Source organism: Electrona antarctica (genome assembly GCF_951216825.1).
Source record: "Electrona antarctica genome assembly, chromosome: 1".
In the NCBI taxonomy this organism is placed as follows: domain Eukaryota; kingdom Metazoa; phylum Chordata; class Actinopteri; order Myctophiformes; family Myctophidae; genus Electrona; species Electrona antarctica.
The window spans coordinates 24,404,958-24,430,260 of record NC_136806.1 but is presented as its reverse complement, the minus strand read 5'-3'; the positions used below and the strand labels follow the sequence as shown (position 1 = coordinate 24,430,260).

Below are 25,303 nucleotides of genomic sequence, written 5' to 3'. Positions count from 1 at the left end.
TTCTTCAAATCCTATCTTGCTTCCTCCATGCTGTAAGTGGTGCTGGCTCCCGTGGGGCGACCGGCCCCATCGTAAAACACACGTAGTTTTGTCAAGGGGGGGGGGGGGGGGTGGAAGGCAATTCCATTATTTTTTAGGAGCAGGCGGATCGGGGCATACGCGCCTCTCTTCTTATTTCTCTGTCTCTTGATCTCTGTAGACTATACTAGAGACTGACACGGGAGTGGATTTTCACTCCTGTCCTGTCCCACTCCCACAGAAAAAAATCCTGTCCTGTCCCAATCCTGGGCCAGAGTTTAAAAAAAAATCCCATCCTGTCCCACTCCTGTAGAATGACTCCTGATCCCATCCCGCTCCCACTCGAAATTACTCCCGCTCCCATCCCGCTCCTGTTTTTTTTTTTTTAGTTAGTCATTAGGCAATTGATCGATCGATCCATCCATCTATCCATCTAGGCCTATCTATCTATCACTTCTGGCTTCTCAAGACAGATATCCTACCAATACAATTTAAATAAATAAAGTGTTGGATTTAACTTTGACTACCAAATACAGTTCCGACACTTAATTTAAGTCCTATGACACTGTTTTTCCCTGAACAGAACTTAAAGCTTAACAGTTAACAAGAGCTTTGTCAATTAGGCTAAGATAAAAAAAAACCTCAGTGTTAATTTAACTCTATATGAATATTTATTCAGTGTACAAGTCTATGTGTATGGCAGTGGTTCCCAGGGGTCCTTGAGAGAGTTCCAGGGGGTCCCCAGCTAAATAATAGTTTGGAACCAAATGGACCGTTATGGGTCTAACAAATTATGTTATGGGAGTGTACAAATGAAACCAAATGTTGTTCCATTTGTACACTCAGAGTTAAATTAACTTGATTGATTTTACAATATAATTTGGGGGTCCCAGCGATAAAAATGCCATTAAATGGGGGTCCGTAGACTAATGCATGTCAAACTGGGGGTCCTTGAAATTAAAATGGTTGAGAATCACAGCTAGAACCGTAATAAAAATCTTCTCTTATGGGGGTCCCCGCCCCTGGCATCTTTTCAAATGGGGGTCCGCGGGCTAATAAATGTCGATTTAGGGGTCCTTGACACGAACATGTTTGGGAACCACTGGTGTATGGGACTCGGTTGGGAGAAAGAAGGGAGACGATGTATTGTAGAACATTCGCTCAGACAGCTGTTCAGGGAGCTAGCTAACAGTAACAGCGTTAGCATGTAGCTAACGTAGCATCACAATTGAAAGTTGCAATGTTGCCACTGCCAGGGGAAACAAATGCATCAGGATGATCTGGCTATAAATAATCGATTAAATCACGGCACCGGCGCGATGCAGAATCATACATGGCCGCATTGCGATGTCTTCATATAAAACTGTAAAAGACGTCCAGCCCGACTGGATTGCATGGAGGAGATTTTTGTGTTGTGGAAGGCAGCACTAGCACTGCTGGATTATGGGTAACTATGTAGTTCTTTTGACCTGTGTCAGCAAGTCAAAAGAGTGTTGGCTCACAGAAAGATGACTACAACAGAAATGGGTGCTTCTGTTCTTTTGGTTGGAACTTGGCAGCGCGACCAACGTCATTCACGTTCCTGCACACTCCCGTTAACTTTCATTCCCGTCCCGTCCCGATCACGGGATAATAAAAAATATTAATCCCATCCCGCGGGAATCCCGCGGGAATCCCGTGTCCCGCGGGAGTCCCGACAAAATGTCAGTCTCTAGACTATACCAAGCCCCATTTCCGCTTGCCTCATTTCCATGTCCTAGAGGGTTACCTCGGGTTTGTCTGTGTGTCTGTGTGTGTGTGTGTGTGTGTGTGTGTGTGTGTGTGTGTGTGCGCGTGTGTGTGTGTGTGTGCGTGTGCGTGTGCGTGCTTTCATGCGCGCGCGCGCGCGTGTGTGTGTGTGTTTGTGGGGTGCATGAGATAAGTAAAACCTGTTGTTGCATGAGCATGTTTGTTCTGTTGGTTCCAGTGAGTGAAAGATACTCTAGTGAGTTTTTATATTTTCTAATTATGTATCTGTGATGCATGTGTGTATGTACAGTATGTGTGTATATGTTTATACTGTATGTCTGTTCATAGTTTATATGAGTACATAATGGTTTGTATTTCTGTAGTTTGTAAATACATCAAAGATTCGAATATAATCCATTTCTAATGGATGCCTTGGCCTGGAAGAGAGGTCATCAGGTGGTCTCCAACCATCTTAGAGTGTTTCAACCCTCAACCACTACACTCTCCAGTTGGCGGGTCAGCAGTGATTGGCCAAGTCACTGCTCCTCTCCTCCAGGCTTCCAGCTATAGACAAGTCCACGGAGGGGCACCCCGGGCGCAGCCATCACAGAGGCGCAACCAGCACCGGGAGGGAAGGCCACACCCGGCCAACAGGCTGTGGATCGAAACCTGCCGGCCAGGTGCAGCAAACCAGTGCTGGCCACACCCCAACGACCGCCGCGCCCAGGGCACCCCCCCGCGGACGCTCTCTCTGCCTTGTGTATTCCCGGGCGACAGCAGGCACTGAGAGGTCTCTATCCAAAGCTCTTTACCATGTGCGTTACATTCACCCACACACATTCACATGCCAATATCCTGTTATCCATATTTATTGGGCGACGCCCCCAGAGGTAAATTCAAAGAAAACAGACAGCAGATATAGTGCTGTTTTTTCCTCTTTTGTTTTGCTAGGTGGACACCCACTAATATCATGTTCTGGCTCTGTTAATAGCCTATACATGTCATCACTGTATGTTTAATTTAGCTTAATTTGTGCCTTAGGCTTAGTGTAATCTCTCCAAGCAAAGTACATGCAGTGCTCACAAGATTGTTTGACTTTGTTTGACTTTGGTGAGAAATATTTCCTCATAATATACTTTTCATACTTTTTTGTATACATTAAATACAATTTAATGAAATACAATGATTGACTTGTTTTTAGCACAGAGACAGTGATGACGTGTGTTTGTGTGTGTGTGCGTGTGCGTGTGCGTGTGCGCGTTGCGCGCGTGCGTGTGTTCAAGGAAAAGGCACCTTCTCTTTTGGTACAGATAGATGGATATTGCTAAGTGGAGGCTTTTGGGGGGAGGTGGAGAGATCAATAGTGGTGAGTAGAGACAGGGCCAACAAACACATCATCTTAATCATCAAGCACCCTGAAGAACAAGAGACTGTGCCAACTCACATCCCAGACATGTGACTGGATAATATGTTCCATTTATAATGTTTATCATTTAAAAAGACTGTGCAGTGGTGACTTTTATTTCAATGTTGTATCAACTAGTTGACTAGTACCAACAAGGTTGACCACTGGTTATACTTGTCGACTAGTTGGTGAAAGCCCTAGTGTGTGCGTGCGTGCGTGCGTGCGTGCGTGCGTGCGTGCGTGCGTGTTCGCGTTTGTGTGCATGCACGCGTGAGTGCCCATGTTATTTGCATATCTGGCTTTTGATGTATACTGTCTGGGAAACATCTGCATGGATATGTAGCCTAAAGTATGTGCGTGCATGCATCTATACATACATGTGTAAACGTGCACAAATGTGAACGCAAACATTTGTTTATAATCCTTCTCCTTCAAGTCTTGCTTCTAAAAATGCACCACTCCATGGCTGACCTTGTTCTTTTGTATTTTGGGATTAAAGACTGGCTAAAAAAACTGTGTGCCAAATAAGGACAACTTGGCAGAAATGGAATAGACTGGAACCACTTAAAACAATGTGCCTGCCTTCAGTTTATTGCCAACAAAGGCTGTTTGAAAGGTTAGGAAGGAGTAGGTATATACCTAGTTATTGAATTGTCAAGGTGAAGATGTCCCTGGCTTACACTTTGCAGACAAAAGGACACAAGACAAGACACACACAGACTGTATAGTTTGCAAACTGTCTATATTCTAAGTAACCTAAGCACTCTTCTGCACACCATCAATATTTAAGGATTGGATTTGAGATATACACATGTATGTAAGGTAAGGTAAACGCTATTTGCATACCATTAACACACTTTCCATGCCACCATTGGAGTCAGCACTCTGGAGCAAATGCAAATGCACGAAAAAGGCTGCAAAGAAAACCCCGTGATTTGCCCCCGTGAACCGGGGGTGACCACCTGTGGATTCGTCTATAGACAACTCCACACAGGGGTGCCCTGGGCACAGCCATTACTGAGGTGTAATCAGCAATGATTAGCTACACCTGGCCAATAGGGCACTGCATCCATGGAGCAGTACCCTGTTGGCCAGCTAATCAGAAAAAACAAAACTATCTGACAAGAAACCCATTGTCTTCCTTCAACTGTCCCATGCAGGATCCTTGCAGGGAGAACACCAGAGGAGGCTGTACAAGGACCTTCTGGCCAACTACAACCGCCTGGAGAGGCCTGTGGTCAATGACTCAGCACCCATACTGGTGGAGTTGGGTCTCACGCTGCTGCAGATCATAGACGTGGTGAGTGTGTGTGCACGTGCGCGTGTGAGTGAGTGTGCACGTGTGTGTGTGTGTGTGTGTGTGTGTGTGTGTGTGTGTGTGTGTGTGTGTGTGCGTGCACATGTGCGTGTGTGTATGCGCGTGTGTGTGTGTGCGTGTGTGTGTGTGCGCGTGTGTGTGTGTGTGAAAGTGAGAAATAGTGATACGTGTAGATAGCCTACTACAGTATTATGTGTGTGAAAGGGCATGGTACAATTATATTTCACACACACACACACACACACACACACACACACACACACACACACACACACACACACACACACACACACACACACACACACACACACACACGGGATGTCAGGGGATGGCCAGTGCAGGAACGCCCAAAATATCCCCTGTCTGACCACCTTGAATGGGCTTACATGAAGTATAGCCTAATGTAACATGTTGCATAATTATTTTATTTTAGCCCCATATCAAACGGTCACATTTTAGCAGTTATTTCAATGGACTTTTTCTGTGGCTTGTTTGGCCCCATGTTGTGTGGGGCCCAGATGTTTAGAGACCAAGGGCACAAAGCTGGAAAGTAATAAAACATAATTTAATCATGGCTGATTGGCTGACGGGTTGAACACAGCTGCCACCATTTCATAGTGTGTGTGTGTGTGTGTGTGTGTGTGTGTGTGTGTGTGTGTGTGTGTGTGTGTGTGTGTGTGTGTGTGTGTGTGTGTGTGCGTGCGTGCGTGCGTGCGTGCGTGCGTGCGTGCGTGCGTGCGTGCGTGCGTGCGTGCGTGCGTGCGTGCGCGTGTGAGTCTGTGCGTGTGTGCGTGTATTGAAAGGGATGGGGTTGAGAGACTCTACCTTTACCCGTAATTTGACCATAGCACTTGACCTAGCCTTGATGTCTGACTATGCAGTCTTAAGATTAAATTTAAATTTTGATTGTATGTTATTAGTCAGACTAGACCTGTACGTGCCCGTCGGCTACCGGCTACTTGAGAACGATGCAACTTGGGAACCTAATAATACCTGTTGTCAACTTGTCATAGCACCCGTTTTAACTATCTGTCTGTGTCTGTGAGGGCTGGGATCCTAGCCTCACAGTGAGATAAGACTCATCCAACCCACACTCACATTTGCATTCTACTCTAACCTCTAGTATTGACATTTGCAATGATTATATTATATTATAATGCATAAAACACAATCAGTATTTGGCTTGGTGACAATATGCACTGTTGTACTAATGTTCTGTTCTTTATTTAGTTCCTGAAATGGCAACATATGGGGCAGGGGGTGGAGTCAGCGGTGATGCAGAGGACCATACCAACATATTTGATTGAGAAGGGGGGAATTGGGAATTGTTTACGGATTCCAGTTGGCTCTAATTGCTGTGCACCCCTTTGTGTATTTATTGGTTTGGTCCACCACTATATAAGTCTCCCTCATGTGTCATTTGAGCAGGTCGCCGCTGATAGTCTTTTCAGCCTAGGTCTTGCCCAGGGTGGGATGGGAACCAACTGAACCAAGCGGCGGAGCGGTGGGCGGTCGGTTTGAAATGGAGTCGGAGAAGGAATCATCAGAGGATGAAAGAAGTGATTTTGAGGATCCAAGAGCGTATGGAAATACAAAGAAAAGAAAGAAAGAAGGAGCTTCAGAGAGAGACGAAGATATCGGAAGATATGTGGTCGGGATGAGTTCGGACACACAAACCGACGGGCTTTTTAGTGAGCCTCAAGCGGTGGGAATGTTTGTGGAGGAAATGGTTGGCAGGGTGAAGGCTGTGAGGATTACTAGGAGTGGTTTGGTGGTGATTGAGTGCAGGAACCGAGACCAAGCAGAGAAAGCAGTACAGATTATGTTCTTTAATGATCGCTCAGTGAATGTTTTTTACCTGAGAGGAAAGAAAACGAGGGGAGTAATTAGTGGCGTGCCATTATCGATGAAGCCGGAGGATATGGATATTGAAGGAGTTGGTGCGATAAGGAGGATGACTCGATTCAGGGAGGGGAAACGGGAGGACAGCTCGTCAGTCTGTCTTACATTTCAGGGTGATGTTTTGCCAGATCGTGTATATGTTGGGTACACTAGCTTCCGTGTTAGGCCTTTTGAAAGAGCACCACTAAGATGCTATTGCTGCCAAGAGTATGGGCACGTAGCATCTGTGTGCAGGGGAAAGAAAAGATGTGGGAGGTGTGGGAAAGAGAACTGTAAAGGAGAGTGTGAAGGGAAAGAACAGGCAAAGTGCATGCACTGTGGAGGAGAGCATTATGCTGGGTCAGAGAAGTGTACGAGGAAAGTGAAGGAGGTTAAGATACACAAGATGAAGGCAGAAATGAAAGAAATGTCTTATGCAGAGGTGGTAAAGAGAGTGGAGAAGCACAATGAAAAGAGGGAAACAGAAAAAGAGGGAAGGGAAAATGGACATGGCATCTGCATATGTATGGATAAGACCCGGTTCCTGGCTTTTATAGCTATGGTGATAAACTGTGCTGTCGAAATCTCAAGCAAGTCGGAAAGAATAAAGATGGTGCTGGAAGCAGCCAGAAGATTCTTGAGTGTGGTGGATGTCACTGGGGAAGATCTGGACGGTGTGCTGAGGGAGGACTTCTCAGTGCCTGAGGGTCGGAGTAACTGAATGGAATAGGGGATGGGGTGGGATCACATTGGGTGGACATTAACTTTTTATTTTAGTCGTGTTTTGATATGATATTGATATATAGTTTAAGCTGATCCATAAATTGGGTCAGAAGGTGGCGGTAATGCTCCAAACTCTGGAAGCCAACCGCCGTTAAACAACAAAAAGAAGAAGAAGAAGATTTGAGCAGGTCTGTTTGTTGAGTTCATTTCCTGTTTGGTTCCACGTTATTTTCATTTGAGTTATATTATGTTGACCTCTTAACTTAAACGCCCAATGCATTCTCAATGGCAATAGCACAAACTTTGGCATGCTACTAGTCCTACAATGTAGGACTTTCCCTGGACCTTCTACCAGGGAAAGGCCTACATACTCTCCAAGAGTTGTAGTCCGGTAGCTTAGCGAAATGATGTGGACGCTGCGGACAAAAGCGCCAAAATGTTTCCACATGCTCTCCATAACCATACGTTTCATTTTGGAAGGGGGGCCACGTCATCAAGATGTCAGAAGGCGGCCATCTTGGCGTTCAAAGATGGCCGCCATGTAATATCCGCTATCTCGGCTTCTAAGCCACTTAGAAGGTCAATCTTGGTGTCAAAATATACATTATCTGGGTCAAGGAATACAATAAGGTCATTGAGAATATCACTAGATGTTTATTTTTGCCAATATCAAATAAATACGGTCATTCTAGCAACATATTTACATAATCTTCAACTTCAAATTATCTGTCACAGTTACAACTGCAAAGAGCTGTGCAATTCCAGTGTGCCTTCTGACATGAGCATCTTGCACCACAACCCTTTTTACAACCGCACTTTACCAGTTCATTGCAGGCTTTTGACGCCATAGGTAGAGTGCTCCACACAGGAAGCCAGACCTGGTTGTCGACATCCAATGTCCATCCCCATCCTTCTGGACTGGGTGTTGGCTGCTGGGCCAGTTCAGACGTGGCCCAGATCCCAGACTGGTATACAACTCGCTTCACGTGCTGCAGCAGTGAATCTTGCGTTGGTGGAATGTGGTCCATCGTTTTGTTCTTCTGGCAGAACAATTCTCACCGTGCTTCATTGACAGATTCCAAATCACTTGTTTTGTCATACATGATGACTGTAAAGCGCTCAAGAAGCTGAAAGTGTTGGGCATCTATGGTCACATTAGTGTGTCACAGCCTGTGTAACAGTGGAAGACCGGAAGTGCTGTGGACTTGTCTTTGCCCAGAGCATGGCAGGTGGTGTTTATATGAACATTGGTGTAGTTTTTGGTCTTCATTACATCTGGCATCACAGTGGTTGGCACAGACATTAGCCACTACATGCTGCCATGTAACCATGAAGAGGCAGACACCAGGATAGTGATTCACCTGCTTGATGCCCTGGTACATGGCTCTTCTACCTGCTTGATACGCACTGTGGATACGGATGTTGTTGTTATCCTCATCGGTAAGTTCCATGCCCTGTTCACCAAGTATCCAGCTGCAGACATCTGGGTCGCTTTTGGCACTGGCAAAAACTACACCAATGTTCATATAAACACCATCTGCCATGCTCTGGGCAAAGACAAGTCCAAAGCACTTCCAGTCTTCCACTGTTACACAGGCTGTGACACAACATCAGCATTCTGTGGGAAAGGGAAGAAGTCAGCATGGGCGGCTTGGAATTCCTACCCTGAGGTCACCCAGGCCTTCACCTACATGACAGAAAATCCATACACTAATGTGACCATAGATGCCCAACACTTTCAGCTTCTTGAGCGCTTTACAGTCATCATGTATGACAAAACAAGTGATTTGGAATCTGTCAATGAAGCACGGCGAGAATTGTTCTGCCAGAAGAACAAAACGATGGACCACATTCCACCAACGCAAGATTCACTGCTGCAGCACGTGAAGCGAGTTGTATACCAGTCTGGGATCTGGGCCACGTCTGAACTGGCCCAGCAGCCAACACCCAGTCCAGAAGGATGGGGATGGACATTGGATGTCGACAACCAGGTCTGGCTTCCTGTGTGGAGCACTCTACCTATGGCGTCAAAAGCCTGCAATGAACTGGTAAAGTGCGGTTGTAAAAAGGGTTGTGGTGCAAGATGCTCATGCCAGAAGGCACACTGGAATTGCACAGCTCTTTGCAGTTGTAATTGTGACAGATAATTTGAAGTTGAAGATTATGTAAATATGTTGCTAGAATGACCGTATTTATTTGATATTGGCACAAATAAACATCTAGTGATATAGACCTTCTAAGTGGCTTAGAAGCCGAGATAGCGGCACTTATAGATATTACATGGCGGCCATCTTTGAACGCCAAGATGGCCGCCTTCTGACATCTTGATGACGTGGCCCCCCTTCGAAAATGAAACGTATGGTTATGGAGAGCATGTGGAAAAATGTTGGCGCTTTTGTCCGCCGCGTCCACATTTTGCTAAAATATGGCCTTAAGCTGCCGGGCTATTGGGAAAGAACATATCAAGAGAGTGGAGTGGTAGGCCCTTGGATTGACCAGTGGATGCAATGTACCCCACTTTGAGGTGTCACGTCTTAGGCCTAGATTTAGGGTAGGATTGAACCAGTCGCACTGTAGCCATACAAAGGCCTAGGGTTCCCAGATTGTAAAATGTTGTTCCTCCATCTTGGGAGAGTATGTAGGCCTTTCACTGGACCTCCTAGCCACTAAGATGACCACAGGCCCACCACTTAAAGACCACATGTTAGGGTGCCCAAATCTGAAGTTAGGTGGTCAAATTACCTGAAACTGAAGCAATTCAGTAAAGGTCAACGCTTCCTCATGGGGTCATTTTAGGGCCTAGGACCTCCAGTAAAGGGTAAAATACTCTTCTCGGTTGTGGGAACAACATATCCAATGATGAGGACCCCAGACCCGAAGATGTCCCCCTGGCAACTGTTTCAACTTTGGGTCAGCCTACATGTAAAAGTGCCCAAAGTTGAAAGAAGGTTGTCAAATGAACTGAAACTGAAGATATGGTGTAATTATGCCCAAATCTGAAGTTAGGTGGTCAAATTACCTGAAACTGAAGCAATTCAGTAAAGGTCAACGCTTCCTCATGGGGTCATTTTAGGGCCTAGGACCTCCAGTAAAGGGTAAAATACTCTTCTCGGTTGTGGGAACAACATATCCAATGATGAGGACCCCAGACCCGAAGATGTCCCCCTGGCAACTGTTTCAACTTTGGGTCAGCCTACATGTAAAAGTGCCCAAAGTTGAAAGAAGGTTGTCAAATGAACTGAAACTGAAGATATGGTGTAATTATGCCCAAATCTGAAGTTAGGTGGTCAAATGAACTGAAACTGAAGCAATTCAGTAAAGGTCAACGCTTCCTCATGGGGTCATTTTAGGGCCTAGGACCTCCAGTAAAGGGTAAAATACTCTTCTTGGTTGTGGGAACAACATATCCAACGATGAGGACCCCATGCCCAAAGATGTCCCCCTTGCAACTGTTTCAACTTTGGGTCAGCCTACATGTAAAAGTGCCCAAAGTTGAAGGGCAGAGCTTCAACTTCAGCTACCCAGTACCCAAGGTTGAAGCCCTTCAACTTTGGGCAGATCTACAAGCTCGTAGTGCGGCACCGAGTGCCACGCTACGAGCTTGTAGATCTGCTATTTTTCAGTGGGGTACATTTAATCACTGGTCCTGGGTCAATCCAAGGGCCTACCACTCCACTCTCTTGATATGTTGTTCCCCAACTCTTGGAGAGTATTTAGGCCTTTTACTGGAGGTCCCAGACCCTAAAATGACCCCAGGAGGAAGTGTTGACCTTTACTGAATTGCTTCAGTTTGAGTTCATTTGAGCACCTAAATTCAGATTTGGGCACCGTAGCATGTGGTTTTTAAGTGGTGGGCCTCGGGTCATCCTAGGGGCTAGAACAGGGGTGCCCACACATTTATGACGTGAGATCTACTTTCAAAATGACCAGCTCAACAAGATCTACCCACTGAAAATAGTTTAAATATATAATGTACCTGGGGGGGCTTTGGAATAGGGAGAAAATATGACAGGCAGTTTGCTGTCATATTTCCTCCCCGTATTTAACTTAAACGCCCAATGCATTCTCAATGGCAATAGCACAAACTTTGGCATGCTACTAGTCCTACATACTTACACCTAGAAACCCCATTCAAACCTATTTAGGTTCATCTTACGGTGGACATGTTTGCCTGAAAAGAAATCTTTGAAATGTTTCATAGTTTTAGAAATATAGTGCTTTCAAATTTGATAAATTTATAATGGGGCTCAATGGCATGTAAAAAATCACTTTCACCTAGAAACTCCATTCACACATTTTATAATTCAGCTTACTGTGGAGACAAATGCTGGAACTTTTTACTTTAAAATTATTTGTAGTTTCTGAGTTATTTAAGGGCCCTACAACTTCATTTGTTGAAATCTTTTGTTAATGATTTGTCACTTTTTGAAATTAAACAAACTTTGAGTTTGAAACCTGTGTTATCCTTAAGCCTTGACTGCTCGGTCCCTCACAGTGTCCCACTGGAGATCTCTGTATCTGCCTGTCTGCCTGTGTCTGAAGAGGGAAGACTGGCTGTGAAAAGTGGACTGGTTAAGAAATCAATTGTCAGTTGTGGGGTTGCCATGGCAATCAATTGGTTGAGGCAGAGGCTGGAAATTGCACAGGTGAGGGGACTTGGCCTCATTAGGCCCGTTGGCAGAGCCTGACCAGAGCCTTTTCTGGCGATTCTGGACAACCGTGGGTCCGACCGACTCGATACCGGGTACTGCACTCCCTGCAGGGGTGTGGAATGCGTGTGTCGAATTTGAAGTCGGTGGGGCAAACGGTTCTCGAGTTACGTGAATTACAACCGTACACAAACGCAGACAGACAGACAGACAGACACACACACACACACACACACACACACACACACACACACACACACACACACACACACACACATAGAGACGTGGCGCATTTATAATAGGATGCCAGGTTCATTTGTTTATACCTGGTATCCTTATGTTTCTATAGTTTCAATGTACAGATTCATTTTTTTATATACTGCAAGTTACGCTGCTATAAGACAGCTGCTTAAAACCCGGAAGAGATGCCTGGACTAGGCGCTTTCTTGACACCTCTTGACGCTACTGTCTGAATGTACCCTTCAAAGGACCACCTGATTGTATTGTGGGCGTGAGTGCGTTAACTTGCAGCAAATGAGAAACAGACAGACTGATTAGTGGGAGTATATATGAATTAACTATTAGCGAATGAATGGGGGGGTCCGGGGAGAGATAATTAGAAGTAACCTCCTGCTATCGCTGTGCTGGATTAGTGTTGAGCTAAATGAAAGCCTTGGTATCGAGGCTAGTGTTGAGCTAACAGCGGATCTACAAGCTCACAATGCATCGCAGGAAATGTTTGAAGTTTGAACATTTTTGCCTATAATGACAGGCTAAAAGTGGTTACCATAGTCAAATTCAATCAACTGCTATAGCTCCCCAATTCTTCTAATTTCTGCCTATAATTTGCTTTGAACAGAAAATGCCACAATAACCAAGCATGGTTCAAAACCTGACACAAATTAAAGCATAAGGGATTGAGTCAGACACCCGATGTATTATTATACGTGAGTTTGTGAGCAGGTTAGTGTAGCAGCTGACATTTCACTGCTACAATAGCCTATACTGTATTATTCATGCTTCAGCCCTAAAGTAAGCAGACATTTCAACACACATGAACATGCATGGAAACAGATAGACAGACAGACAGACAGACAGACAAGACAGACAAACAGTGACTTTTATTATTTTATCAACTAGTTGACTAGAACCAACAAGGTACTAGCACAGTGATAGTGACAATGTGCGTGCGTGCGTGCGTGCGTGCGTGCGTGCGTGCACAGAAGGCTACTCACTGACCTTGAGTATATGATCTGCTTACAAATGTACAAATATTTTCTCCAATACAGAAAGAAAGAGTCTTAAAGGGCAGTGGTAGAATTTGAGGAGGGAGGCATATACATTGTATAGTAATGTAACTGAAGGAGATGCTAGAGGGTCCCGCATCATCCTGACCCGCATCATCGAGACTATACGTTTTAATGCTTCAGTGATGTTGAAACGAGAACTGTCACCAACCTCTTGAAACTTTTTAGCATCTGGCATGTCGATCCATTCGCTTCAGGTGCTTTGCTAAAAAGAAGAATTTCAAGTGAAGAGGAGAGGAGTGCAGCGGAGCATTGTGAGTGGGAGTTGTTGGGGCTGTTTTGCAGTGTGTGTGTGTGTGTGTGTGTGTGCGTGTGCGTGTGCGTGCGTGCGTGCGTGCGTGTGCGCGTGCGTGCGGGGGGGCAGATGATGCTGTCCGGGGCTTTTCGGTTTGTGCTTTTGGCTTTATATTTATATATAAATAACAAATATGAGGTAGGCCATTGCTACGTCTGTTAGGCTATATAATTGTAATCTCACGTTTGTCATGCCACACTACTTGTCAATGTGTCTGCTGTCCAAAAGATTTGATTCTATAAAGCCTCCGTTTGCACCGTAATGAGGTAATGAGAGTCCTATTGTGAAGTCAACTTGGAGAAATGGAGAGCAAGGGGTTAAAATCTGGACTGACACTCATTGCCACTGACACTCAGCTGATTGTCACTCAATCACTCCCCAAATTGCCTGACTAATCAGCGTCAGTGCATTCACTGCACCTGAGAGTAGGGCGTTGGCCAAACACAGGAAGAGAGGAAGAAAGAGGAATCCTACACAAACCTCCATGAGGAACAACAGTGTGGATCCAAACAGGAGCAACACACACACTGAAACATCACAGCAGAATGGTGCAGCCATATAAAAGCTGGAGAGACAGCCGGTGAGAGAGAGAACTGTTTATTTGTTTACAGATCATGCCGGTTGCATGTCAGTTTATGGACACTTGTTATTGTTTGTTGTTGTCTGTGATGACTTGAAGTCAAAGGAAACATGATGGCCAATTGGACATGAACATGATTATTGATTTAAAATACATTTGAATTGATTATTGGTTGATAAAAACGGTTCAATGATACTAATTAATTCAGTTTGTTTAATTTACATTTCATGAGTTTATTATGTTTAAAAACAGTTTAAAAACGAATTGAGTAGAAATGAATTGATTTAGAAATGAGTTGATTAAGAGACACTACTAAGTAAGAATGATATTTACAGGTGTTTAAAACAGATATGCAAAGTATGTGTATTGTGTATTGATTTAATGTGCATTATACTTACAATAGTTCTTTTTTATTTTCCCTTTAAGGTTTTTCACCTTACTGCCTTGCTTACTCAATGCCCATGCCTGTACAACTGTACTCAACTACAAACAAAGTAAAGAAGAGTAAAAAGAAGGAAACTGTGTGGTCATTGTATGAGTGAAACCCAGTTAAAATCTCCCTATGGTCTGTACCATCCCTTTCAAGCAGGGAAACTGCAAAATACACTAGATAGCTTGACAGTGAAAAACCGGGGCTGTGAGCTGGAACAGTAAAAACAGTGACCTGGAAAAATAAAATATCCACCTTGTAAACAGGAAGTGGACCCAAAATCCAAAATGGCTGAATCAACAGTCAGGATAACAGTGGAACAGCTAAAAAATGAGCGGACTACAGCAAAACGATCCTTCACACGACTAGCAAACAGTATCATCAGAAATCACGACGACATGTCAGAAGGTCAGCTCAAAGAGAGCTTCAATAAACTCACCATGGAAGCCGACAAAGTTATGGAAGCCAATGACGACGTCATGGCAGGTCTCATTGCTGAGGAGGAGGCAAAGCTCAAAGACAAGGAATCAGTGGAGCTAACCGAACAGCAAAATGCTGACATAGCAAGGACCACAAATGAATGTGGCTTAAAGATGAAAGAGGTTGTGGAGCTAATTAAAAATGATCTTTGGCAAAAGTTTAGAGATGAACTGTCTATGGCTATAGAACTAGCTGAAGTAGAATGTGACCGTGTTGCTGGAGTACAACCTGATGGCAACCATGAGGCCTACGAATTCAGGCTCAGTCACCTGAAATCACTGATGGAGACTGCAAAGCAAGCTCATTGCAAATGGCAACAGTGGATTCCAGTGGAAGACCAGAGAGAGGTCCGCAGTCGGTTGAAAGAGCTTGAAAGCCGAGCAACCGTGCAGGTTTCTAGGAAGGCTGAGTTCATAAAGGCAAGACGAGAGGAAGACGCAAGGTCAGCACCAACTAACGCTGCTGCCAGTCCTCCTACCCGTTCCCCAGCCATTAAGCTGAAACCCACAGCTCTCCCCAAGTTCTCTGGCTACAGGCGTGATTTTCACAGGTGGAGAAGAGACTGGGAGTCGCTCCAAAAACAAGGAGAACCTACCGGCTCCAAAGAAGTGAAGAAAATACAGGTGCTAGACAGTCTTGATGACAGGATCAAGAAAGACTTTCGCCTCACTACTTATAACACTGCAGACGACATTTTCCGTGTCTTAGAGAACCGCTATGGCAATCGAACGGCCATTGCCATTGAAATAGTGGAAGACCTACAGAAGATGCCATCTGTCAGAAGTAGCCAACCAAGGAAAATTGTGGAGTTGATTCAAGCCGTGGAGAAGGCACTCGGTGACCTGAGTGACCTCGGAGACACAGGCGCCATAAAGAATCCCCTCGTAACAAAATCAATTGAAAGTAAACTTCCTGACTCCCTCAAGAAGGAGTGGCTTGTCTATGTAGCCAATCCAAGGAATGGTGTGACACCAGAGGAAAGGTTTGACCATCTATTGGCATTCCTCAAGCAGCAGGAGACCATCTATGAGGAGCTCGAGCTGCTACAAGATGAGGAGCCAAGTAAGCCAAGTTGGAAGAAAGACACCAGTTGGAAAGACACCAGAAATGAGCAGAAAAGTGCCAGAACCAAGTCTACAAAAGCAGCTGATGACCAAGGCTGTGTAGTCTGCGGCGATGCCAAACACAAGAAGAAGCTGTATTTCTGCAACGAGTTCAAGGCTCTGAATGCAGCAGAGAAGAAGGCTTCAGTGAAGAAACTGGGTGCATGTACAAGATGTCTTGAGGTGCACGAAGACCAGTCGCCCTGCAAACCTGGCTTTCTATGCAGAAACCAAGACTGCCAAGATGAGCAGGGGCCTGAGCATCACTTCTATCTCTGTCCCAAATCTGTGTCAAAGAGGTCTGCAGTCAAATCTGAAAAGGATAAAGGCAGAAATAAGTACACAGAGGTTCAAGAGGAGTTCATCAAAAATCTCCCACCAGACCTAGCAAAGCAGTGCAGGGAGGTTTTCTCAAACGTTGCCTCCAGAGTATTCAAAACCTCAAATGACCAGCAGAGTCTACTGATAAAGAATGGCATGCAAGAGCTTCCAGTGATCATGATGCTACTTGTCGTCACAGCTAATGCCGGACAGAAGGTCGGGACACTCATCGACTTAGCATCTGACACAAATTACATCACTCACAGAGCGGCGAGCCGTCTGAATCTAAAGAGTGAAGACATCATGCTCGTTGTCCATGGAGTTGGCGGGATGAAAGTCCAAGTAAAGACAAAGCGCTATCTCCTCAAGATCCGTGTATCCACCCCCAAGGGCACACTGAGAGCACATCAGTTGGTTTGCTATGGGCTAGACAACATTGCAGACGTCCACAAAAGTGTGACACCTGAACAGCTGCAGCCATTCTTCCCAGACGTACCTCTTGACGAGCTTGTGAGGCCCAAAGAAGTCGAACTTCTCATTAGTCACAGAGAAGGGCAGCTGGCTCCTCAGCGAGTCAGAGTCGTGGGAGACCTCGTACTGTGGGATGGACCACTCGGGAAAACAGTTGGAGGAACACACCCCAAACTGTTTGAGGAGGTTGAAGTGTCAGCTCATATGTCAAAGACACACTTTGCAAGATCAATGAGAGCAGCAGCTGTGAAATATGAAGAGCTCACTAACAGCATTCCAGAGCAAAACGCCTCAAGCAAAGGAGCTGAAATTGAGGGATCTACTGCTTCGACCCACAAAGAGAGTTTCCTGGAATGGTGGAAATGGGACAGCATTGGCGCAGCATGCGAGCCCAGATGTGGAGGCTGCCGGTGCGGAAACTGCCAGCCCGGTGGTAAAGAAATGACTCTTGCGGAGGAAAGGGAGCTTGAGGTGGTAAAAGAAGGACTCACCTATGTCACGAGCGATGATCACAGCAGAGAACCACATTGGCATGCAAAGTATCCCTGGCTAGAGGATCCAGCCTCACTGCCGAACAACAGACGGGCAGTTGAAGCAACGTTCTTAAGGACAGAGAAGCAGCTAGCCAAAGAACCAGAGTGGAAGTCGGCCTACAAAGCTCAAGTGCATGACATGGTCGACCGAGGAGCGGCAATCAAGTTAACTAAAGAACAAATCATCACCTGGAAAGGCCCAGTATGGTTTGTGAGTCATCTGATCGCACCAAACCCACACTCTACTACAACCCCAGTGAGACTCGTCTGGAACAGCAGTCAAAAGTTCAGAGGCATCAGTATGAACGACCTGCTGATGAAGGGGCCAGACGTGCTCAACCAGATACGTGCTGTCCTCCTGAGGTTCAGAGGTGGAACACACGCAGCCTTAGGAGACATCCGTAAAATGTACAACAGTGTATGGTTGGAAGACCGTGAGATGCACCTCCACAGGTTCCTCTGGCGAGATTCAGAGGACAAAGAGTTGGAGGAGTACGCTATCACCAGAGTTAACATTGGTGACAAACCAGCAGGATGCATCGCACAACTCGCAATGCGAGAAACAGCCAACCTACCTCCTTTCGCCCACCTTGAAGAGGAGAGAGGAGTGCTACATAATGAAAGCTACGTTGACGACATTCTTACGTCTCACAACGACCTTGAGAAGCTGAAAACCATCACAGCAAACGTGGAGGAAATCCTAAAAGCTGGAGGTTTCCTGCTGAAGCCTTGGGTCTTCTCAGGCCAAAGTGGGAGGAAGGAAAATGACAACGAAGCAAGAAAGACCAAAGTCAACAAGATGGTCCTCCCGAATCAGATGAGGGACGAGGATAATAAAGCGCTTGGTCTGGGCTACCTTGTGAAGGAAGACAAGCTCCATGTCATGTCATCTATCAACTTCTCAAGGAGGAAGAAGATGAGACTTGGCCAAGATCTTCTACTAGACCAAGTAAGAGCGCAAACCCCAAACCCTTTGACAAGGAGGGACCTCCTGAGTCAAGTCTCAGGGTTATATGATCCAGTCGGCCTGGTGACTCCTGCCAAGCAGAAGGGTGCCATCCTTGTGCGGAGAGCATTCCAGGAGGCAAAGAGCGACAACTGCCCTGTCAAAGACACGTGGGATACAGCATTGTCAGACAGCCTCAGAGAAGACGCAATCCGACTCTTCAAGGAGTATGTGCAACTCGGGCAGATTACATTCACCAGGGCCATTACGCCTCCAAGCTTCACTGGAGAACCTTGGGCGATAACATTCTCGGATGGAAGCGAGCACGCCTACGGCGCAGTGATGTACCTCCGGTGGGACACCGACCAGGGCCCAGTCGTCGCTTTGGTGGAGTCCAAGGCGAAGCTAACTCCTTTAGACCACAAAGGTGATGCTGTCAAGGCAGAGATGTGTGGAGCAGTGTTTGCATCCCGTCTCAAGAAGTACTTCGAGCAACACAGCAAGATCCAAGCTGGAAAGTGGTTCCATATCCTCGATAGCCAGACAGTCCTCGGAGCAATCCAAAGAGAAAGCTACGGTTATCAGACCTTCTTCGCAAACAGAATCGGTGAGATCCAGAACACAACAGCGATCCCAGACTGGTGGTGGATTCCTGGTCCTCTTAATATTGCTGACAGCATAACCAGAGGGGCCAGTCCTCAAGACCTGGATGAAAGTTCAGAATGGCAGAATGGACCAACGTTCTTGAAGTTACCAGTCAATGAGTGGCCAATCAAATCTGCCAAAGAGTTGGTGACCGCTGCCAAAGACAGCGTCAACAGACTGCAGAAGAAGGCGTTTGTTGCTGCACTGACCAGAGCAAAGGCCAAGGCACAACTGCCGTCAGATCCAAAGGATGACAAAGCAGAAAAGCCATCAGAACCAAAGCAGGATCAGGAACCAACTCAAACGCAACTAAAGAGGCCACCAGCAGGAGGATCAGCTGTCCAAAACCTTGTGGATGTCAAGCGGTTCAGCAACCTCAGCCGACTCATCAAGACAGTTGCTTGGATTTGGAGAGCAGCGAAGAAGTTCATTAAAGTTGGAAAGCAAACTGCCAACAGTCCAAAGTGGGAGGCAGTATTGTCTTCACAAGTCATCTCGGTGCAAGAGAGAGAAGACGCCCTGAGAGACATCCTTCTTGCGGCACAGCAAGGTGCATCCTTCCCAAGCACAACCACAGACAGGCTGGCGGTATACAGAGACCAAGAGACTGGCTTGTTGGTCTGTGGGGGTTGTGTGCAGATCTTCAATGAAGACAAAGTTGCTGTCCCAATCTTGCCGTACGATGCCTGGGTGTCTACGCTACTAGCACGAGAAGCCCACGAGGAGAACCACGATGGAGTGGCCGGGACCTTGCTCAAGATGAGAAGAAGAGCATGGGTCGTGAAGGGCCGGAGGATTGCTCAAAGAGTGGTCGAAAACTGCATCCACTGCAGGAAAACAAAAGCAAAAAGATGCCAGCAAATAATGGGTGACCTACCCCCAGAGAGAACTGAACCAGCTGCCCCATTCGAATTCACAACAGTAGACCTCTTCGGACCATACCAAGTCAGAGATGTCAAGAAAAGAGTGTCACTGAAGGTTTGGGGAGTTGTGTTCTGTTGTATGGCCTCCAGAGCTATTCACACAGAGCTCGTAAACTCTCAGTCCACGGAAAGTTTCCTGTTTGCCTACCAGAGGTTCACAGCGCTAAGAGGTCATCCACAGAAGATCTGGTCCGATCCGGGTACCAACCTTGTAGGGGCAAAGCCAATCCTAGAAGAACAGTACCGATTCCTTGCCAATCTTGACAAAGCTACCCTCGAAGAGAGAGCTGCCAAGAATGGCACAGAATGGACATGGAAAATTCATCCAGCCGATTCTCCACACCGGAACGGTGCTGCAGAAGCTGCTGTGCGCATCGTCAAAAGAGCGCTGCAGAGTCTCGGAGGAGAGTCTGGGCTAAGTTGGAGTGAATTCCAAACAACTCTCTACATGGCAGCTAATCTTGCGAATGAAAGACCAATTGACGCCAGGACACAGAGCCGAGAAGACAGCGTTCAGTTCATCACTCCGAACTGTCTCCTGCTCGGACGAGCATCGCAGAGTGGAGATGTGAGAACTTTCAACTTCAGTGACTATCCCTACAAAAGGCTTAACGAGATGCAAGCGCAAGTTAACAAGTTCTGGAGGCACTGGAGTCAGCTAGCTGGTCCTAACCTATTCGTAAGAAACAAGTGGCACACAGCCAAGAGGAACGTCGCAGTCGGTGACATCGTCTGGATGGCGGACCAAAACGCCCTGAGGGGTCAATTCAGGATCGCAAGAGTGGTCAGGGTCAACTCAGACAGCAAAGGAATTGTGAGGGATGTCAACGTCAGAACCTTCCCAAGCTACCCAGTTCCTGTCACTAGGCCTGCCACAGCAAAAGCAAACCACAGAATGTCTAACCAGCTGCTCCTAGACACCCTAGCGGATCTAGGCATCGGCGGGACGGCACTAAAGTGGTTCTCCTCTTACCTCACCGACCGGACCTACCAGGTCTCCTGGAAAGGTCTGTTATCATCCCCCCGAACCCTCCAAACTGGGGTCCCACAGGGATCTGTACTTGGTCCCCTCCTTTTCTCACTGTACACAAAATCCCTTGGCACTATCATCTCTGCTCACAATATATCCTATCACTGTTATGCCGATGACACACAACTGTTTCTATCCTTCCCCCCCTCTGCCACCCAGGTGGAAGAGCGCATCACTGCTTGCCTGGCTGACATCTCACAGTGGATGTCCTCCAACCACCTCAAGCTGAACCCAGACAAGACTGAGCTTCTCTTCTTCCCAGCTAAGTCCTGCCCGATGCGGGAGCTAACTATTTCCGTAGACAACGCCCTGGTAACGTCTGTCCCAACAGCCAGGAACCTTGGTGTTGTCCTGGACAGTCAGCTCTCGTTCAAAACTCACATCACAGCTGTCACTCGATCCTGTAGGTTCACACTCTATAACATACGACGAATTAGACCGTTCCTCACCCAGGAATCATCCCAGCTCCTAATCCAGACAACAGTCCTGTCAAAACTTGACTATTGTAACTCTCTCCTTACTGGCTTACCGGCATGTGCACTGAAGCCTCTCCAACTGATCCAAAATGCCGCAGCTCGCTTGGTCTTCAACCAGCCAAAATTCTCACATGTCTCCCCCCTGCTCCGCTCCCTGCACTGGCTCCCGGTCGCTGCCCGCACAGAATACAAAACTCTGATGTTGGCATTTAAAGCAACCAAAGGTATGGCTCCCCCATATCTTGCCAGCATGATTGAACCCTACAAACCCTCCCGCGCACTCAGATCAGCCAACGCAGGGAAGCTGGAAGTACCCTCACTAAAAACGCCGGGACAACGCTCCACACGTCCCAAACTCTTCTCCCTTCTGGCCCCAAAACTGTGGAATGCACTTCCCGTTGCAATCAGAACTGCAGCATCACTCCCGATCTTCCGCCGTAGTCTGAAAACCCACCTTTTCAGACTCCATCATGGCCCATAGCACTTACCCTACCCCCCTTAGACAGCACTTCTTAGACTTATATAGCATTTGAAACAGACTTATAGCATGTCATGTAGACAGCACAATAAGTGCATTGTATGTAGTCATAGCACTTCATAGTATATAGTGTATAGTAGTCATAGCACTTCATAGTATATATGTACAGCATAGTATAGCATATATGTGTAGTTTATATGTATAGTGTCATTATATAGATATGTTCTAGTTATAGTTTATATGTATAGTGTAATTATATAGATATGTTCTAGTCACGTTCTTAGCTTACGCATGTTTCGCGATAAATGCTTTTTACATATGTGATGTATTCCCATGCTTTTTGTTCTTGCTTATTGTAAGTCGCTCTGGATTAAGAGCGTCTGCTAAATGCCTAAATTGTAAATTGTAAATTGTAAACTCAAACTCGAAATCCCAGCAACAGTGCTTCACAGAGACGTCAGGCGACTGGTCGTCCTGCTTCCCACTGAAGAGCAGAACAAACCGGAAGACCCAAGTTTGCCTCTGTAACGTGCGACCTCCCAGATGTTTCCACCGGAAGGTCGAGTGGGAGGTGTGAAGTCAACTTGGAGAAATGGAGAGCAAGGGGTTAAAATCTGGACTGACACTCATTGCCACTGACACTCAGCTGATTGTCACTCAATCACTCCCCAAATTGCCTGACTAATCAGCGTCAGTGCATTCACTGCACCTGAGAGTAGGGCGTTGGCCAAACACAGGAAGAGAGGAAGAAAGAGGAATCCTACACAAACCTCCATGAGGAACAACAGTGTGGATCCAAACAGGAGCAACACACACACTGAAACATCACAGCAGAATGGTGCAGCCATATAAAAGCTGGAGAGACAGCCGGTGAGAGAGAGAACTGTTTATTTGTTTACAGATCATGCCGGTTGCATGTCAGTTTATGGACACTTGTTATTGTTTGTTGTTGTCTGTGATGACTTGAAGTCAAAGGAAACATGATGGCCAATTGGACATGAACATGATTATTGATTTAAAATACATTTGAATTGATTATTGGTTGATAAAAACGGTTCAATGATACTAATTAATTCAGTTTGTTTAATTTACATTTCATGAGTTTATTATGTTTAAAAACAGTTTAAAAACGAATTGAGTAGAAATGAATTGATTTAGAAATGAGTTGATTAAGAGACACTACTAAGTAAGAATGATATTTACAGGTGTTTAAAACAGATATGCAAAGTATGTGTATTGTGTATTGATTTAATGTGCATTATACTTACAATAGTTCTTTTTTATTTTCCCTTTAAGGTTTTTCACCTTACTGCCTTGCTTACTCAATGCCCATGCCTGTACAACTGTACTCAACTACAAACAAAGTAAAGAAGAGTAAAAAGAAGGAAACTGTGTGGTCATTGTATGAGTGAAACCCAGTTAAAATCTCCCTATGGTCTGTACCATCCCTTTCAAGCAGGGAAACTGCAAAATACACTAGATAGCTTGACACCTATATCACATACCTTCCCATCATTGCCCCATGCCTTTTTATACACGCACACAACCACACCATATAAACCCAGAGAGACGGAGGGAGGAAGGGCATGACTCCTGGTATAGACTTGCGCTCTACTAAGCACACTTTTCTAGTTGCAGATGTTTTAAATGCCTAAATATGCATGATGGTTCCACTCAACCCATGTAAGAGCTATGTTTGGTTACATAAAGTGAGATTTTACACAGATCTACAGGGCCTTGCGTTGTTCCATTCCAACTGAGTACGACGCCTTCACTGAATCAGAGCTGACAAGTATTGCTGTATAAAATATGAGTCTGGATGTATTCTCCTCTGTCTACACTACAGCAACACTGTGTTGTTCACTCTTTTCACCTTCTTTCCCTCTGTCTCTTCTACCAGGATGAGAAGAACCAGGTTTTGATGACCAATGCCTGGCTGCAGTTGGTGAGTGTACCACCTGTCCTGTATAATGTACAGGTCATATTACAAACACAGTAAGCACTCAGGGGAGAAGGGGAGAGAGAGAGAGAGAGAGAGAGAGTGATGGGAGTGTAGGGAGTGCGTTATCGTGATTCTTGGCACGACAGTGATGCAGTCAGGAACAAGGAGGAGCCGAGTTCTGCAAACATGCCATTTAATAAAATATTTATGTATTTATATCGTGGGGCATTTCGTCTGCAAATGTCACCATGCAACCTGCTAGCCTAGCCACTTAGCCGGTGGCTAAGCTGATATTTTGATTGATTTCATTTGAGAACGGCTAGGTGAGCTGTCATGCTTGTTTGAGCATGGGTAGAGAAGCCTATTCCAACCAATCAGATGCATTTATACTTGGTTGCGATCTTTTGATCGCTCACTGAAAATAACCAGCTTGAAGCTTGTACTGTAGATCAACTATTTTTGGTGAGCAACACTGGCATGCAACTAAGTATAAATCAGGCAAGAGATCTATGGGAATTAGAGGCATATTTACATGCCAGTCAACTAGGATGATGTCGTATATATGTATACGGTCAGAGGCTGATTCATTGCTTGGAGCCGAACCAGACTGACGTTTTAGTTCTTTATCTGTCTTCAGATGAAGTAAAAGCATGCATGTCACTATAACAGTAGGCTACAGATAGACCCTTTATGGGTTTGTCCATGCTGGTACATCCTAACACCTAAATGAAACATACACACAATTAATGTTATTACCTTCAGCTACCGATTACCCATCCTTGAAAAGGGTCCATTGTGGTCTCGTCTTCTATTTTATGTGATAAGCTTGCTGTTTAAAAATGTAAACCCACTAGGAGCACTAACTATATCTCTCTGTATTACAGAGACATCCTACAAAAAATATAATAATGAAAAATAAAGCTTGACACAAGGTGTTTGAGGTTATTGGTGCTCCTGAGGGGATTAAACATTTAAACACAGCTTGCATTTTAGTAACATCCAGGGGCAAACAATTAGTGGCCGTTGACTCAGCTCTAACACGGGCGTTACGATGTGTGTGTGTGTATATAAGCAGAACAAAAGTACTGTCATTTGACATCATTGTTCCTTTGTTAGTTATAATGTATGTTTAACATGTTTTGTAATGATATTTTTTCTCCACTTCTTCATCAGTACTGGATTGATGTTTACCTGAGCTGGAATCCAGAAAACTACCCTGGTGTCCAGAACCTACGCTTCCCCTCAGACCAGATCTGGACACCCGACATCCTTCTTTACAACAGGTAAGAATGCCAGGCTCTCAGTGTTTCGATACGTGTGCGTGTATGCGAGTGTGCGTGCGTGCGTGAGCGAGAGAGAGAGAAGAGAGAGACAGTCGCTGACTGTCCACTGGAGTGGTGGAGAGACAACTCAGATTTGTTGTACATATTCTGTATAAATTCTAGAAATATACCAGGGTCTAGTTCACTTGGACTTTAGCTCTTCCTTTAACCATCCATTATTTTGTGAAAAGAGACCCACCGGTTGTATGGCTGGACAGCTTATAAAAATATAAGAGAAATCCTACAGTTGTGCCATTTGTGGCAAAAGCTTGTAAATATATCTGAAACCCTTTGCCTGT

At 45.6% G+C, this 25,303-nt stretch overlaps 1 protein-coding gene across 1 annotated transcript in view; it reads left to right on the top strand.

The window, feature by feature from the left end:
- Window positions 1-25,303, top strand: part of LOC306928609 (neuronal acetylcholine receptor subunit alpha-7-like) — a 76,161-nt gene that overhangs the window by 17,725 nt on the left and 33,133 nt on the right. Inside the window, exons 3-5 of the mRNA XM_079508847.1 lie at window positions 4,312-4,451; window positions 23,641-23,685; window positions 24,856-24,965. Coding sequence (XP_079364973.1) covers window positions 4,312-4,451; window positions 23,641-23,685; window positions 24,856-24,965 — 295 coding nt within the window. The remainder of the gene's footprint in view (window positions 1-4,311; window positions 4,452-23,640; window positions 23,686-24,855; window positions 24,966-25,303) is intronic.